Source organism: Episyrphus balteatus, chromosome 3, assembly GCF_945859705.1.
Source record: "Episyrphus balteatus chromosome 3, idEpiBalt1.1, whole genome shotgun sequence".
NCBI lineage: Eukaryota > Metazoa > Arthropoda > Insecta > Diptera > Syrphidae > Episyrphus > Episyrphus balteatus.
Genome location: NC_079136.1, coordinates 129,887,867 through 129,906,598, shown reverse-complemented (window position 1 = coordinate 129,906,598; position 18,732 = coordinate 129,887,867). Strand labels below are relative to the sequence as shown.

The 18,732-nt window shown below is 31.6% G+C and overlaps 1 protein-coding gene across 2 annotated transcripts; it reads left to right on the top strand.

The window, feature by feature from the left end:
• The first annotated feature begins 114 nt into the window (after positions 1-114).
• LOC129913845 (cGMP-dependent protein kinase, isozyme 1) lies at positions 115-18,732 on the top strand. Of its 2 annotated transcripts, none has more exons than XM_055992759.1 (10): positions 115-1,652; positions 13,103-14,454; positions 14,514-14,825; positions 15,855-16,276; positions 16,338-16,788; positions 16,847-17,213; positions 17,428-17,879; positions 17,935-18,098; positions 18,166-18,351; positions 18,421-18,732. In XM_055992759.1, the coding sequence occupies exons 1-10, from the start codon at positions 1,637-1,639 to the stop codon at positions 18,581-18,583; spliced, it is 3,885 nt and encodes a 1,294-aa protein (XP_055848734.1). In that variant the 5' UTR covers positions 115-1,636; the 3' UTR covers positions 18,584-18,732. The 2 variants fall into 2 exon arrangements, with proteins under 2 accessions (XP_055848734.1, XP_055848735.1); XM_055992760.1 differs by lacking the exon at positions 115-1,652 and adding an exon at positions 7,691-8,550.

The window sequence follows — 18,732 nt, the reverse complement described above, 5'->3', positions numbered from 1 at the left end:
AATGCTGCCAGACTATCCCACACCCATCACGAGCCCTCGTACGACTCGCTTGGGTGGGTGGGTGAACTGCACATACAGAGAATTAAGAGTCTTCATTTTTAAATCACACACATGTCGGTGGTGTGTGGTGGAGTCTCTGTTGTCTCTGGTTGTTTTGTTCTGTTGTGTTGTGATTATGACCAGGAAACTTGAGCTTTTCCCATCATCATCATCAACGAATGCTTAGCATTGTTTTGTTGAATACACCTCGCCGGCATATAGTAGATCAGTTAAACTAGAGGCGGCTAGTAAGATAGACGCGCGTATTTTCGATGTATCGTTATTTCGCCATCAATTCCAACGGTATTTAGTCTTAAAGTTCCGAAGACTCCATCAGATGGCTTTAAGTTGTAAGGGTGGGTCGTTCTTCTATACCTAGTGTATCATCTAGTGGTGAGAATTATAGAGCTAACGCGTCGTCATTATATCGTGCGACCTCGTCGAAGTTGTATCACTTCTTTTCGCTTAATTGCTAGAGCTCCCAAATCATTGTCTGGTCACAAGACCAAGTGTTTACACCTTGAAGACCTCTCGTGAAAATAAAATTTAAGTTTGTGCGTGCAAAGCTGATAAACGAGTATTGAGGAGCGACGACTTTTTGTCTAACAGTAGTGTCTTGCCAGGGTGTAACGCCTCCGCCAATATCGAGAAGATTAATTTGTCGAGTCCACCCACCTCTCGCAATCTCTCTTATGATGCTCAACAAAAAATTTATATAAGAGTGTTGACAGTGATTTTATTTATATCCTGACCTGGCAAACCTTTTTTGATTGATTTAAATCGAATTGAGAGGAATTCTTCTTTGATTGATTTTATTTTCATCTTCGTTTGTTTTGCCAGAACAAAATAAACGAAATTAAACAAAAAAAAAAAAAAAATATTTGATTTGAAGTTATTGTTGTTTGGTTTATAAAAAGATACAAACGGATTTTCGGTGATTTATCATTTTAAGTGAGGGCATACATTTTGAGTCCGCGGCTTGTTTTTCGCGGTCATGCATGACTTGAATGTGGTAATTATTGAGGAACGTGTCGATCGTGTTAATAAACAATTGATCTTGTACTCAAGAAGGCGTACAATTCGCATACAAGGGGATCCCGCAAAGCCTGTCGATTATTCGCATATTAAAGTGACAACAATAAATTGCAAGGACGACGACGAGAAAGATAGTGGTGGTGATAGGAGTTATTTGATAAGAATCAAAGCCTATCGTGGAGGTGGAAGAAGTGATGAAAATAAGAAGAAAGATTTAATTAAGTCAAAAAGTATTTAACAGTGATTGATAAGAAAAAATAAACAAAATAAATAAAGAAGCAATAAAGATAAAAAAAAATAATAATTTTTGCAATTTAAAACTTTTTAATAGTTTTTATTTTTTTAATTATAAATAAGTGCTTAATATAAAACACAACACATTGCGCGCACTGCTTCAATAAATTCTATTGTGTGATTAAATTTATATTTTAGAAAAAAAAAAAAAACACACAGACACATTTTTGTAGTAGAAAGTTATAATTTAATTCATTTTTCTATTAAAATTCATTCTGGTGTTGTTGCTGTTTAAAAAACCAAAACGTTTGGTAATCTAAAGTACGTCATGGAAGTTGCTGCAGGTGAGTTGATTTTATATACCTATTACATGAAGGGGTGTGTACTTTTTTTTTTTGCATGAAAATAAAAAGTTGATTGGAATTTTATTTTGTAATGTAAATTACCTTAGACGACAGCAAATTCAAGTATCCTGTTTTAAAAATTAAATCTAGCAACAGAAAAAAGTAGAAAAATAAATAATTGTGGCATGCAATTTTCAAAAATTAATAATTTTTGTGTTGTTGCTGCTAGAATTAAAAAGAAAAATGGAGAAACTTAGGTTTTGTTAAAAAATTATTCTTGACTGGAACTAATAGAATTAGTTAACTATTTAAACTTGGCTTAGTTTAATTTTTTAAAGGATCTAGTATGGGAATCCTCTATTCAATGTTTTATTTAGATATATCCTGAAAAATCACAGCCAACGATCTGAAGTTCACTGTGGTGTATACGTAACCTTTTTATGTCTTTAGAAAAACTTGAAGAAAAAGTTGAAGAAAGCAACATCTTCCAGTATAAAAATATATTGAGCATACAAATTTAAAAAAAAAGTAGTAAATACAATTATTGTGCAATTTTTTTTCAAAAAAGACCAATTCAGTGTCACGGAGTGTATTATGTACAATAGTTTTTTTATGAAAACTCTTAATGACGTTTTAGAACAATTCTTTTTCAAAATGTTAATTTGTTTGTTAACATACAAATACAGATATACATAAATATTATAATTTGATAAACAAATTTAATTATCAAACAAAAAAAAATCATGGGTTCACGCTGCGCGCCGTCACCATGCCGCGCCGGTAGTAGGTGTCCGGTTTTTATTTGTGATTTAAATTAATTAACATATTAACAAGTGTGATCCGTGATTTAAAACCAGTCAATATTTATAAATATTTATTTATACTAAAATGTTAGATCATCTAGATCAGCAATAAACTTTTTTTATAAAAAAAAATTTAATTATAAAAAAAAAACGACGAAAGAATGATAAAAATGCATAAAATGTAAATATTTTCGAGTGCTCTCTCTACAAAGTGTTAATTAGTTCCCATCGCACATAAAAAATGTATGTTTACAAGTCAAACAAATCCAGTATGAGTGGCAAAAAACATGACATATTCATCATTAATTATATTATTATTGTTCGATTAAATGACAACCAGTTTTATGAAGATTCCTTAAATTCTCGACTATTTATTATGATTATGTATCTAGAATCAAAATGATGTTTATTTTATGATGGAATCTAAAATTGTGGAAGTTTTTTTTTTATTTAAACTAATCAACCAGTTTAAAAGGCGAGACGGATCTTTACATTTTAGAATAAGTGGGCTTGAATGAATATTTTATCTCATCCACGCTTAGTTTACACGTGGTTAGGTTTTTTTTACTATTGTCAATTTTTTTAATCAGATCGAAACAAAATATAGAACAATTTATGCAATTACAATTTGTAGTGTATCACGTTTTGCTATTTTTAGCGTATACCTACCAACTCCCATGTTAGCTTGATATAATCTTTATGATTCAAAAAAATAAAATCCAATTATGACAAAGTGCACATAAACTCAAAGATATCATAAAACAAAAAAAAGTAAACGTGAATTTATGCGAAAATGAAATGAAAAAAACTTCCGCCATGTAGTCAATTTCAGAGAGGTGAATGATATTTTATCTTTCGATTGTAAAAATATTTTTTTTAACATTCTTAGTATCAACGTGTCATATTGTTTTATCGTGTGAAATATAGCTGGAAAATGCATATTTAGTAAGATAATGATGTGCAAATGGCATTTTTTTATTTGTTGTATTTATAATTTTAATTGACTGATTGCTCAGTTTGAATGTAAATGATGTCTATTAAATATTTTAATAACTCATAATGACAACAAAAAATTGATCGTGATTTCTTTTTAGTATTTCAATGAATAAGAGAAATAAAAATTAGTCGTTTATAGATACTTGCAACTAAAAACCCTGTTTGTACTTTATTTTAATTGATAATATTAATTATTTTATAGCATAGCAATACAAAAAAAAAGTGAAAAAATGCTGAAACCAATTCCACGCTCAATGAAAAATAATTTTAAAATTACTCCTGACTGTAGCATACAAACTAACAATTTTATTTCAAAATGACAACCTATTTTTTAATTTGATCAACAATATAGAGCCTATTAACTCTACTTACAACAACATCCTACAATATTGACTTTAGATAATGATAAAAACCTTGTTTCATATTTTTGTCTGATAGAGTTAAAAAAAGAAACTTTTATAACTGTTAAACAAAACCAAATATGTCTTGATTTTTATGTTAATTCATACATTTTTATTTCCAAATAATTTTGGCAAACAAAACATTATAAGCAACCAAAAGTTAACACCCACACAAACTGACTACAAGATTTATTTTTATTCTACTATTTCTTATCCATTATTTTTTTTTTTAACTTTTATTGACATTACCTCTTATTACCTTATAAAGCAATCGTGACTAAAATTTATTTTGTATTGGCAGAGCAATAACATATTCAAATTTGGAGCATTTATTACATCGTCTGCTTGCCAAATTATGTTGCAAAATAAAAAATCCTTGAAAATAAATATAATTAAAAAAAATATATCAACAAACATACAAAAATTATGTTTAAAAATAATAAATTAAAGCGGGAAGTGAAATTTATTGAAATGTCTCAAGGTTGAAGATAATATAATCACTATAAATGTTAAGTGACTTAATAAAAATGACTCAGACTGTAGATACCATGTATTAAGAATAATTTATATTCTAAGAAGCTTTCTTTTACGTTTACCAATTAGTATTTTGTTTATAAATTGTCAATTCAAATAAAAATATCTATAGTTCCACACACACACACACAATTTATGACATGATACAAAATTTCTTATAAGAACTTCTTACCTACCCCAAAAATAATAATAAAAACAATTACTGGCTACGTCAAGAACGAAACCGAAATAAGCAAAAGACAATAATTAAATCCAACAAGCACCTTAATGAGACAAACATTTCAAGTTAACAAAAAAGTAATTAACATTAAAAATAGTTTTAATGCTTATGAGTGTGTTCTATAAAAAAAAAAAAGATTTTTTTTCTTAAGAAAAATATTTAACACAAAAAATAAACTCTTTACATTCAGCATATTTATTTTTTGAGTTAATTAACTTTTATTGTTACATAAAGTTCAGACTAATTAATTATTATGACTTGAATATGGTCTTTATATGCTCTTGGGTGTCATTATTGTTAAAACAAACTAATTGAAATTATTATTTAAATACAATTAGGTTGTTAAATTCGGTAATGAGAGTAAGAGTGTGAGTAATGGAACGTCATACAATCGATTCTTTTCAAAAAAATTCTTACAAAATATCTATAGAAATTTTATAATAAAGCTACTTTCTTAATCATTTACAAAAAATTTTGTTTATTTCCGACCCACTTAAGTTGGGCATTGAACTCAATCGATATGTCAGAGTCATGAATAATGTATTCATTTTTCTATTAAGTATATTTTTCAAAATATTCATCTTCTTCTCCAATATCGACGAAAATCTTGATCTCGAATGGGACCGCCACATTTCCAATTGACTACATCACATTGTGGATTCTTTTGCAGGGTTCCACAGCTATTGTAAAATATGGTTGGAAAGCTATTATATGTAAATAACTTGAGCTTGTAAAAAATTCTTACAACTTTCTCAGTAGTAAGAATTTATCAATAAAGATATCCACATATTTTTTGTTTTCATATCGAACAAAAAAATATTAATTAAGCAAAACAACCTCAAGAACAAAAACGTCTAAGTCCTTCTAATAATGCAATTTTCAAGGTCGTCAACAATTTTCAAAGTGAAACAATTTTTTAGCACTTTTTTTAAATTGATATTTTCTCTGATCTTGAAAAATCTTTTAACGCGTTTTAAAATTAACAATTTTTTTTCTAAAGATTGATAACATTTTTTTTGGCAAAGTATAATTTTAAGTTAATAGTTGTCCGCCTTTTTGAGTCCATCCATCTTGTGCGTATCAAAATATTTGACATCCAAATAGATTTTCGCGTTTCCTGCTTTGATTGAATTTTATGTAAAAATGAACAAAACAAAATGATATTTATATTTTCTTACCATATTATTTTTTTTTTTCTTAACCGATGAGATGAATCATTTTATTTTAAAGATAAAAATTTAGATAAAAAAAACAGATTTTCGGGCATAAATGGCGAATAAGATGAGTGGGTGATTATAAATTAATATAGCTACAACAAATTTTATTTTTTGTTTTGCCTTTTTTAATTCAACAAGTTGCTTCGTTATTTGTTTAGTTTTATTTTGTCACATTCATATTATGTTTTCCTTTTTTTTTATTTTTCTTTTTATTTTATTTTTATTATCTACTCGTGCGTCTTGAATTTGGGAAAATTTATGATATTTCTTAGTTCATTTTAAATGAGTTATTTTTAATATTCTCACGCTTATGAATGGTGTTGAGTTCAACAAAAAAATATTCATATAGGTATTTTTTATTTGAAATAAATTAATTGATTCCATAATGTGAGAAAATAAATTAAAATTCTTTCGATGATTTAATGTCTAATTGATTTTTAAGTTAAGGCATTGATCTACTTTCTTTTTTTTTCAAGGAAAAATCCATTAAATTTTCCAAGGAAACAAACAAACAAACAAAAAATTAATATGAAAATGTGTAGATAGTTCCAGTGAAAAAGACACACTTCCGTAAAAAACATGTTGAGGTACTTTTTAAATCGCCATATGCGCGACTAATCTTCTTTAGCTTACCTTATCAATTTGCTTAGGAATTAATGTGTTAAATAAAATATACACAAAATTTCAAAGGAATTAATTTGTTGATAACAAAAAACTATGCCCAAGCAAATTTATAACAAAAAATCCATGCAAATAAGTTATTCGTTATATTTTTCAGACTCAATGGAAATATAAAATAAAAATAAAAACATAAAACGAATTAAGTTTCGAAAACATTATATGAAGAATAGTCGCGTTGTTGTCTAGTGCAAGTGTCAAAAAGATACAAGTGTCTAATTAGTTTTGAAAAGGAAGCAACACAAATTAAAACAATATCCAATTTGGAGAACTTCCATGTCGTCAGACTTCCATATAGGTAACAAAAATAATAATTATGTTCACTCAAATTACCTCCAATTAGCCAACCATTTCGTAGCAAAACCGCACTCATCATTCATATTTTTGTTTGTAATGAGATGGAATATGTGTTTGTCATGTCATCACTAAATAAATTGTTTTTGTTTATTTCTTCTTTTATTTTTTCTTATTTAAATTGATTACTTATCTTGAAGGTGAGAAGTGAGAGAGAGATGTAGGCATGTGTATAAAACTTATTCGTATTTGAGGGTGAAATTTTGTCATATCATTGCAAATAATATCTTATAATAAATTTATTCTTATGCTAACAACAAAAATGGGGGAGGTGATCTGATTTGTTTGGTTGGTTTAGTAAATATATGTAGGTACCTAGCAAAATAAAGTGCGGAAAATTTTTAAATTTTAACCTGCGAAAATATTTATAGATACGAGACTTTATTTAAAAATTAACTTAGAACCTGTAAATTGTGAATGTGAAAAACCCGTTTGGGTTTTACCATTCGTGGATCTTTCTTTAGTAAATTAATTGACAACTTAACGACTTTTTAACTTAAATCAACTGGGTTCCACCTGTCCCATTATTTGGGACTAGATATGCATATTTTTGTTTTTGAGTTCAGTTGTCCTGAGTCCAGTTGTCTTGTGTTGAACTATCCCCAGTCGAGGCGAAAATGGGCACTCGTTGAAATCTCAATTGAACTCCTTCCAATTAAAAAATTATTTCATTTTTAATATAAATTTTCTGGTGAAATCCCATTTTATAAAAACTACATCTTCAAAAAATTAAATTCCAATTAATTTTACACTTAACCAAATCAAACTAGAAAGAACAAAATAAAAGAAAAAAATTATTTTCTTTTATCTGTTTACTTTGCATTTTCATTTTATCTTTATCATTTTATCTGCTATGGCTCTATAATAGATATGAGAGAATCCCCACTATAGTTTTGGAAGGGGTTTTATCTGGAACAAAAAAATAACCACTTGAAAACAGCTGACATGGAGTGTAACAACATTAACAACACCCTTCAGTTGAGACTTCTTTTGTGTGCCACCGACCGACGACGACCAACGCTCGATCGATTATAATAAATTGTTTCTTTTCAATTGAAGGCTTTCAAATTAAATTCGCATTATTTCTGTGTCATCATAACAAAACAAAAAAAAAAAAACAACAACAAAAATATAAGACTGGACATGGTCTGGGTGGTTGATAAAGAGATGCAAAGATTTAAGTCGATAACCTTTGAAGCTTTTGTTCATCAGAATTCAGAACGCAAACGATTCTAGTTATCTTGGTGAAAATGAAAAATAAAATGCAAGACTGGGTAGAAAGTTTGCTCGTAAAGCAAATAATACATTGCAGTTTGAAGAGATTTGACATAAAATGGGCAGTCCAGTATAGTGTTGTCTTCGAATTAATTAGAACCCCACTTTTGTATTTAATTTTTATGTTTCAAATGTCTCGGGAGAAAGTCCTCCATCATTTTTGTATTCCATTACATAGACATGGATAGTTCGGAAAATTAAGGATCATTTAATTTCGTATCCAATGAGCCCCATGAACGTTATATTTGATTAAGCCGTTACTTCGTAATCTGTTACCAAAAATAGAAATTTTAAACCATTTATTTACGTTAATGTACTTAGCTCACAAGCATGAAATGAAATACATATGTTGCACATTCCATTACCAATGCAATGCTGTGCTCAAAATGTAGTCACCACAAAGCTTACATCGCCTACAACGTAAGTAATACAAAAAATGTACATTCACAAATGTATATAACCTATAAAAGTCGGTTTTTTTGTGTTACTTATCTCTTATCTCATGAACAATGCAAATACACTGAGGGTTATTGTTGGTTACTATTTTTAACCCAAAGGATGTTTATTCATCGAATTCCAATGTTTTCACAATGACTCTACTCCCAAACTTATTTTCGGATAGGATTAGTATTAAGAGAAAACAAAAAAAAGTAAGCGCACGAGCTTTGAAAAAAAAAAGAAAACAAGAATAAAAAAACCTTGTTGTTGACAATAATATTTGTTCAAAGCTAGCTGAATGCATTCAAATGCTAAACCTTACACAAAGTTTGTATATTTATTTTTCTTTGAGAAATTCAAATTTGATTTTCATAAAGGTACAACTGACGTAGTTTAAAGACGACTTTATTTTATTTCGATTGTAGGTATGATGTTGCAACACGTTCTTCATTATTTTTTACTAGATATACCTATTTCATGTGTTAAAAGTGACGACAGGAAAAAGAATTTGAAATCATTACCCCATGACAGTAATGTTAATTGCACTTGACTTGAACTTTGTTGACGGTGAAAAATTAAGATAAATGTTAGAGATTGTCAAGCATTGTTAGTCTTAAGAGTTATGAGGCTAATAATCGTTTGTAATTAAAAAAATTAAAAGCTTACTTAAGTTGCATTTCATTTTTTATTACGTGATGAAGATTAGAACTAGAACGTTATGTAGGTAGTTTATAGAAGGTGAGAATTTTTGAACTATACATTGAAGGAGTGTGCTTTTTCTTAATCGAAAATAATTTATATTGGTTATTGTGAATTGATTAAATTTTTAACATCACTTTATTGTGAATCTATTTAAGAGTGTTGGGTAATTTTTTTATTTCTTTAGGTGACAGTATTAATATGTTGTAATCTGGTTTTGCAATATTTATAAAATTTATACATATGCATAAGCTCAGTGTTAATGGAATTGATTTATTTTTAATTGATTATAGATTTTGAATAGGGCTTAGAAGGTTTTAAATGCCTTATTGACTCCAAAAAGAATAAGTTTTGTTATTATACCTCATTTTCATGGAAACACTGGTTAGAAGAACGACTACTGAATCCACGGACCATTACTCCCAAATCAGACCCAAAAATATATTCCTTCCATCCATACACAAAGACATAAAAAATCTCTTCAAATACTTTCTCGCTGAAGCTTTACATGAAAAATTGTAATGTTAATCTAAAATAGAAAAAAAAGAAAAAATATTCGTTCTTGTTGATTCTCATGAAATAGTATGACCAAAATAAATTAGGGAATTATATGTTTTATAAAACACGAATGATCTATTATCGCATAAACAGTTAATTTTACGTCTCAAAATGTTCTACAAAAAATTGAAAATTTCTTTTTTGGAGCTTTAGAGAAAAAAAAATTACTTATATAAACCCTTGAATTTTGTTTAGTTTTAAAATATTGTCTACAGTTAATAATACCTCATATGAATCACTTTCTGTTTTTGAATTACTACCTTCCTTTAAAATAAATTCACGTAATTACACTCGTTATTTTCAATGATATTATTTATTTGTTTTTAAGTTGAAGGTAGGTAATAACACAAGCCGAGTCTCATTAAACATAGTGAAATTAATTTATTGTCTCGTCTTTTGTTTACTCGTCTGTATAAATGGGTGAGCCATCAGGTAGAATGTATAATTAGCTCCTTTACACTTATTTTTTAATTAATGACGTTTCAAAGATTAACGAATGAAATCAACTGTTCACAGAAGGACCACATTATACAAATGAATTATTTTAAATTTTTTTTTAGTTCTTTCGAAAAATTGTTTATTTTTAAAAGAATTCCTTTAAGGGAGCCACAATTTTGTGTATTTTATATTTCAATTCAAAAGCCGATTGATTCATTTACAAAATAAGCATACTCAAATTTATTGGCCTACATTAGTCACTGCGATAGTGCAACAAAAATAAACCATCATGATAAGCTAATTTTACGATCACAAAACTTCTCTCTCATCAAGTTCAAAATAATTGAGTCCTGACTAAAACGCCATGCATTAATTTAGTCTCATAAAAATGATTCATTCAACTTTATTTGTACGTAAAATTCCATAGCTTGGAGTAAAATCCGCATTTATCTAACTCAAGGCACGTGGCAATCACCTGCCAGTAGCACTTCACACCATCGCATTGTCTCATGCAATAATTAAAATTAATTTTAAATATTTTCCAAAAAAAAAAATTAGAACCACAAAACGAGGAACGTCACCGTCAAATTTGTCATATGCACTTAAAGTACCACAACAATAAAAAAAAAAAAAAAACATACAAAGTATATGGCTGGTGACTTGAGGTCTATTGTTGGGGGCAAATTTTATGAGTTGTGCCGCACAATTGCAATAATAAATGTTTCCTAATTGAATCTGATAAGCTACAAGATACCTAACATGATATACCTAACCTACCCGAGCCGTCTGATAGCTTAGATAAACTTTGCTGCCTTTCTGACTTAGACCAAGACCGGCGCGTGAAGTGCTATATAATTAGATGAATAGTTCATAATTAGTAAAAGTCTGTTATGGGTCGACTGAACTGGATCATATAGAAGTTTACTTTTATCTGGGTTACAAAGACCCATTTCATCAACTTTTTGTCAAATTTTTTGTAGGACTTTTTTTTACAAATGTTTAACCTACCCTTAAGCCTTGAAGTTGCCATATATCGCTGGCTAAAAAAAAATGAGCAATTACCCAGTTAGGTAGAGAAACTTGAACGCATATGATAGGTTTGTGGAATGGATTGCGTTTGACAGTAGAATTTTATGAATGATTTTATTCGTTTATTTGTTGTTTTTTTTTACGAGCTATTTCACCAAAAAATTACTTGTTGGTACAAAAAATGATTGCATGTCACGAAATAGTTTAGTTCACTCTATTAAATGGTTCATAGATGATCGTTAACAAAACTATTATTTCCATTTTCACTTTGAAAGTATTTAAGTAAGGTGTCGTTAAAGATAAGACCGACAGCATGCACAAAGTCAGGGAAGATCTTAGATAATCATGTTGATTTAGAATATAATAATCCAAAGTTTTCCTTGGCTTTGATGTTTATGAGGGGAAACTACCGTTGTATTATTATTTTCTGATAGTATTTCAATTATTTCTATGAAATTTTCTAATTCTGACTGGGTTTTACCACACTCACCATTGCATTTTAAGTTATCTATTTTGTACAACTAGAACAATTATGTTGCTTTCAAAAAGAATCCAAATCAGGTGGGATTTTATTATGTTTTTGTTTGTTATACATGTATCTTGTTACATTATTATTTTTGTTGTACCTATTTCTTAAACATTTCACAGCCTTCAGATTAACAAATTAAGAAATACTAAACCATTCTGTCACTCGAAATACATTGTTTGTTAATTTTTTTGGTCACTCGATTTCATGAGAATCAACAAGAACGAATATTAATATGAAAATTATTATTGTTTGTGAATTAATAATTCGATAAAAGTAGAACCAATACAAGCTTTAAATATGAACGAATTGTCCAACAACGATGAGCTGCAATGTCAAGTTGACTTCATCTGCTAATAAGAGAGCAAATACAGATAATGTGCTTAAAAGAGTTTACATTTTTATTAAAGATTTAAAAAGGAAAGTTTGATGATAAAAACTGTTACTATTTTGTCTATGTTTTTGAAATCGAATTCGCAATAGATAGTTAAGAGAGGCAATTCCTTTTCGAGGAAAGTAAAATCGAAAAACAAAGTGAAAAAGTCTTCGAAAACCTCACAAAAGAGTTGTACGTACAATCAATCAAAAGCTAACGACCAGCCTTGTCAATGCATGACCGAATAAAAACCCCTACACTATTAAACTCACGCAAATAATTGTTTATTGCATATCAAAAACCACGTTTAAAATAAATTTAATTCCAAAAACCTGCCCTAACGCAAGTTGCAAGTCAGTTTCTTCTCTTTCCCTTGACCAATACTCCTAAAAACCCATTAATCACTTCTCTGTGTTAAATAGTTTAGTCACGAAAACTATCCTTTAAAGACAAAAATCCTAAACACGCCAATTATATTATATGGCCTTGAAAATTATTACCAAAGGGAAACTGTACTTATATATAAATTAAGTTTGTCAAATCAATTGACTTCAAAGAAGATTGATTTCAGGTAGGTATATTATAGAAGCGCAAGAATCGCGTGACCAATATTCATTTAGCACTTTGATCACAAGATTAAAGATATACAACTTTTTCTCCATTTTTCGATTTATTTTTCGTAAGCAAATACTCGAAATACAAAAAAAAAACTAAATCACTTGAGAAATAAATTATTTCTAAAATCCACACGAGTACCTCTACTCCCTCTAATTTATTTAAATCAAAACAAGTATCATAAGCATCTCATACATCTCTCTAGCTTTTTATTTATATGATAATTGCCTAAGTAAACGTATCTTCTTCATTTTTTTTCTTTTCTCCTCCACAACTATATCTTCGCTGAATAGCTCAACACATTCAAGCCCCACAAGCTGATGGGATTTTAATCAAACCACCAAATAAAACGCAAAAATTACAAAAAGCATACAGCCAAATGGAGAAGACGAACTCTGGTGTGGCCGGAATTCATAGATCTCCAAAACGTGACGGAATGATGAGGGCCAAGAGTGACGATTCCTACGGAAGCACGCAATCCTTGGAAACAGCCGATAAGGTAAAAGAGCACCACCACCATCACAGAGAGAAGGCGAGACACTATGACGATACCAGTGAGAAGGACGAACAAAATTTCGGTAGTGTCGGAATGACTATTAGTGCCCTTGGTGCAAAACGGGCTTCGGATTTCCGTGCCAAATTCCGTAAGAGTCATACGTGTGGTAGTTTGTTTGCTAAGTGTAGTTGTAGTCCACCAGTGTCTCCGGGTGGTGTTGGTCTAAATTTACAACTTACCCCAATGATGGACAGTGGCGGCTGCGTTGGTATTGGTAATGATGGAAAAGACGAAACAGACACAAAGCTTTTTCACAACTATAGCCATTCAACGTCATCAACAGTATCTACCCCAAACACAAACACATCGACAACTGGTATGTCGCATGACAGCAGTATTGATGGGGGACCATCATCACAGCTCTCAATAGAGAATGCCACAACAAGTCCCGTCCGCGAAATCAGTTGCAGTCCGAGTCAGCTACAATTTGAACGTGTACCGAGAGTCGCGTCGCCGACTGTCCCCAACAAAACTCCACGTAAAATTAAACGTCTTTACCAGTCATTCTCACATCCCGATACAGCATATATTTTTACTGACGAAAACAAGAATCCAGTCAGAGATCGCCTTAGTTTTCGGTACAACGCTCATCCTCCGATAACCGCACGAGGTGGTCGAGTCGAGATTAAGCATCCAAAGAGGTCGTCATCACCGAATATTGGACAGTTCCAGGTTCTGGATGTCGCAGTGCATCCGGATATTTTAGTGAAAGTCTCGCCAAAGCATTCTCCCAATGAAGTGAGAAAATCACGAGACGATAAACCTTTGACACCAATTTCAGCTCGAAGTCTTCAGCAACGTCGGAGACTTCTCAAACGCAGTGAAGAACACGAATCTGGCTCTACATCAGATTCAGAGACTTATGCTGAGCTTCGTCGATCTCCAGTCAAGCATATTGATGTGAAGAGTCCACTTTCTCCACCCAGCCCGGCACCATTGGTGTCAAAGAAGGACGACGAAAATTTCACAGCAGCTCAGAAATATTTTCTAGAATCGGGTATTCTAGGTCCTGTCACACAGACTCCCGCTTCATCGAATCTCATTCGGAAGACTTCAAAAATTCTTCAAGACTCAAATACTATTGAACTTGTAAGTCGCAATTCTTTTAAATTTTTTGAACAACTTTTTGATAACCTTGATATTTTTAGATTCGTAAAAATTCTATGAATTATCGTTCTCGAAGCTCAACAATATCTTCACCAACACCTCTAAAAGCAAATAGTGGGGGAAGTGGTGGTGGTACTGAGGATTGCGAATCTCCTTCTCCATCTCAAGCACTTTCACCCGTCACACCTCCACCAAAGCCTAGATTCTATTTGGAATATGATCTAAGGTCAGCAATGGAGGATCAAGATGAAGAAATTAAATATTTAAAGGGGGAGATAGCATCTCTGAATGCCGTCCTCAAATGTCGAGATTCAGAGATAATGAAACTGAGGAGAGAAGTTCACAAGTTGAAGGTGAGTCTTTGAGTAATATAAAAAAAAAATGTTTATTGTATTTTAAGCGTATTTGTTTGAACGAAAAGGTTTTGAAAAATATTTACATGTGACAATGGAAGGTTAGGTTGTTTGCAAGATCATTTAGTTATGCACGAATAATTGTATTCTTCGATTGAAGATATTGGTACATATTTAAATTCACAGTTCGAATGTTAATTTGTTGATGGATTTTTGTTCAATACTTATGCAAAATTTTTTCTTATTGTGTTTTCGGAATTGGAAGTGTGGAATAAATATTGATTTATTCACAGACAAAAGATTAAAATACTTTTTGTTTGGGGATGATGTTTTCGCTTGGTCACATGTTTGACGTTTTTAAGGTTATTTATGTTGCTACAATTTTTATTTTTGGCAGTGATTGTCTTTGTTGTGTTTAAGTGTCATTGAATAATATATCATTGCAGAGGTTTCTCCATTTAAAATTTATGACAACAAACCAAAACTATTTTCAAAGCTAGGTGCCAGAGATATCACAACAAAAGTTTGTTTTTGAACAAAATTTTAGAATTTGAAATTAGTAGAAATCATTATTTGTATTATCGAGCCGCTAGAACTCGCAAAAACTTATATCTTTAACGTTTCATCTATGAATAGACCTTAATAGAACTTAAATAGGCCTTTCTTTCGATTTTAAAATTAGATAATTAGATAAAATTAAACAAAAAATATGTGGATTGAAAAATATTTACAACCCAAAACTTTAAGGTTTGTTTATGGTCTGTTGATAGAACTTGCATAGACTTTTCTTTTGAGGTGAAAGCCAATGATGACAGGTGAGAAACTTTTCGTTGAAAACAAAAGGTAAGCGATTGACTTATTTTAAAAGAAAAAAAAAATGCATTTGCATTTTAAAAGCAGCCGCAAGACCAGTGAAGAGGCGTTTTTTTAGCAGACTCTAAAATAGAACTCAAATAGATCTCAATAGAACTCAAATAGACCTTATTGTTTTGAACTCTTTTTTCATAAAACCAACTTTTTCAATTCCAGAGCGTTCTTCAGCAAACCACAACGCCGATCCCATTGAAAAACGATGAACTTTTGCAAAGTCTTCAGACAAATCGTGGCATGGCTGGCCAACAACAACAACAACAGCAGCAATGCCCTGAAGTTACCAGCACCATTGATCGGTGTTCACCTGAAACTATTCCAGACACAGCTCCAACAGCTGTATCCAATTACAATGGCAACAGTAGCAGCGCACGAAACTCTGTCAGCCAGGCCACCTATGCAACCTGTGCACTGTCTGCTGAAGGTGAGGACAAGGCTAAGCCAATGGTTTTTAACAAAAACCATCATACAACCTCGGCACCAGTGCTCAAGAAGCAGGGTGTGTCTGGCGAGAGTTGTGATTCGTCAAGTGTTCAACAGTCAATAAATGTTCCTATTCCAAAGTTTGATAAAGATTACAGGTAAAAGATCAAATCAAATTCAAAACTAAAGAAATCCATAATCCATTTTTCTCATTCGCAGTTCGAAACAACTTATCAAAGATGCCATAATGGACAATGATTTCCTCAAGAACATCGATTCATCACAAGTTCGTGAATTGGTTGAATCTATGTACAATCTTGAAGTAGCTGAGGGTGAATATGTGATAAGAGAAGGTGAAGCTGGCGCTCACTTATACGTCTCCGCTGAAGGAGAATTTGAGGTTGTGAAGGGCGAAAATGTTTTGGGAGTTATGGGGCCGGGTAAAGCATTCGGAGAATTGGCGATACTCTATAATTGTACTAGAACTGCATCAATTCGAGTACTCTCGAATGCCAGAGTCTGGGTTTTGGATCGACGGGTATTCCAACAGATTATGATGCGAACAGGAATGCAGAGAATCGAAAATAGTGTAAACTTTTTGAAATCAGTTCCTTTACTTAAGAATCTCAGTAATGATGTATTGGCGAAGATTGCCGATGTTCTTGAAGTGGTAAGTTAGTATTTGGTGGTAAAATGAGAACACCCATGCTAAAGAAGTGTATTTGAAGGAATTCTATCCAGCGGGAACATATATTATCCGTCAAGGAGCCAGTGGTGATACATTTTTCCTCATTAGTCAAGGTAGTGTTCAGGTAACACAGAAATTTGGGCCTTCGAACAGTGAGAAAAATATTCGAACTTTGCAACGAGGGGATTACTTTGGAGAGCAGGCTTTAATCAATGAAGATAAGAGAACTGCTAATATCATAGCAAAATCGCCTGGAGTTGAGTGCCTGACTTTGGATAGGGAGTCTTTTACGCACCTCATTGGAGATCTTTGTGAGCTAAAGGAGAAGAATTATGGTGATGAGAACCGCGTTCTTTCTATGAAATATGAACAGAGCAAGGAAATCTTTGGCGCTAATGTCAAACAAGGTAAGGAAGCATAAAACAAGGATTTCTGGTTAACACATTTGTGTTTGGAAAGGTTTCGAAGTAATTCAACAACAAGTTTCAGAATAATTAATTATTCGTGACTTTTTCTGGAACTTGCCTTTTCAGATATCTTTTGGCTTGGGAAGCGTTTTTTAAAGATTATATACTTTTAAGACCTTGACTATAAAATTCTGTCTTTTTATTTTGTTTGCAGAATTTCCTGACATGAAGCTTTCTGATTTAGAGGTTGTTGCAACTTTAGGAATCGGTGGTTTTGGACGTGTTGAACTTGTCAAAGCCTATCGTGATAACTGCGTTGAAACGTTTGCCTTGAAATGCCTTAAAAAGAAGCACATACTCGATACCCGCCAAGAGGAGCACGTCTTCTCGGAGCGGACTATTATGCTTACCTGCAATACACCTTTCATTTGCCGCTTATACCGGACATTCCGGGATGAGAAATACCTTTATATGTTACTCGAATCTTGCATGGGTGGTGAGGTGTGGACTATGTTGCGTGATCGTGGGTCTTTCGATGAGAATGCAACACAATTCATCATTGGATGTGTGTTGCAGGCTTTTGAGTATTTACACTCGAGGGGTATAATATATCGAGATCTGAAGCCAGAGAATTTGATGCTCGATGAGAAGGGTTATGTTAAATTGGTAGGTTTTATAAAACTACCTCATCGAACTTTTTCATTAAAATGAATATTTTTAGGTCGATTTCGGATTTGCCAAACACATTGGTAATAGCAGTAAGACTTGGACATTCTGTGGCACTCCAGAATATGTTGCGCCAGAAATAATACTAAACAGGGGTCATGATAGGGCAGTGGATTACTGGGCGTTAGGAATACTCATTCATGAGCTTCTTAATGGAACGTAAGTTATTACATTGGCCAACCTATCAAAGTTATAGTTGTTCTTATTGAAAATTTTCTTTTCACAGTCCTCCATTTACCGCTAATGACCCCATGAAGACATATAATATAATTTTAAAAGGAATCGATATGATTGACTTCCCAAAACACATGTCCCGTTCGGCGATACAACTAATAAAGAAACTTTGTCGTGATGTACCTGCTGAACGATTAGGCTATCAAAAAGGTGGAATTCAAGATATCAAGAAGCACAAGTAAGAAGCGAAGTTTGTTTTTAATTTTTCCTAGAGAGTTTTTTCAATATTATTGTTTTTTTTTTTAAGATGGTTCCTTGGATTTGATTGGGATGGTTTAGCTAGTCAATTGCTTATTCCGCCTTTTGTTAGACCAGTAAGTCATCCAACAGATACAATTTATTTTGATAAGTTCCCAATGGATCCAGAAGAGCCGCCTGATGAGAACTCCGGATGGGATGCAGATTTTTAGCACCGTAGAAATTTAGTTAAAGAACCAAGTTGCCTTAGCTCTTACACAATAATAATAATAATAACTAAGTTCCTTCCAAAAGAACTTTGTACGAAAAAAAAAAACAAATACAAAAAAGCTCAATATATTTTTATTTATATACAAAAAAA

Excerpts from the sequence above, each read along its gene's own strand:
- LOC129913845 (XM_055992759.1), top strand. Across the intron at positions 14,455-14,513 it reads ACTCAAATACTATTGAACTT|ATTCGTAAAAATTCTATGAA; the intron begins GTAAGTCGCAAT and ends TGATATTTTTAG. Across the intron at positions 18,099-18,165 it reads CATGAGCTTCTTAATGGAAC|TCCTCCATTTACCGCTAATG; the intron begins GTAAGTTATTAC and ends TTCTTTTCACAG.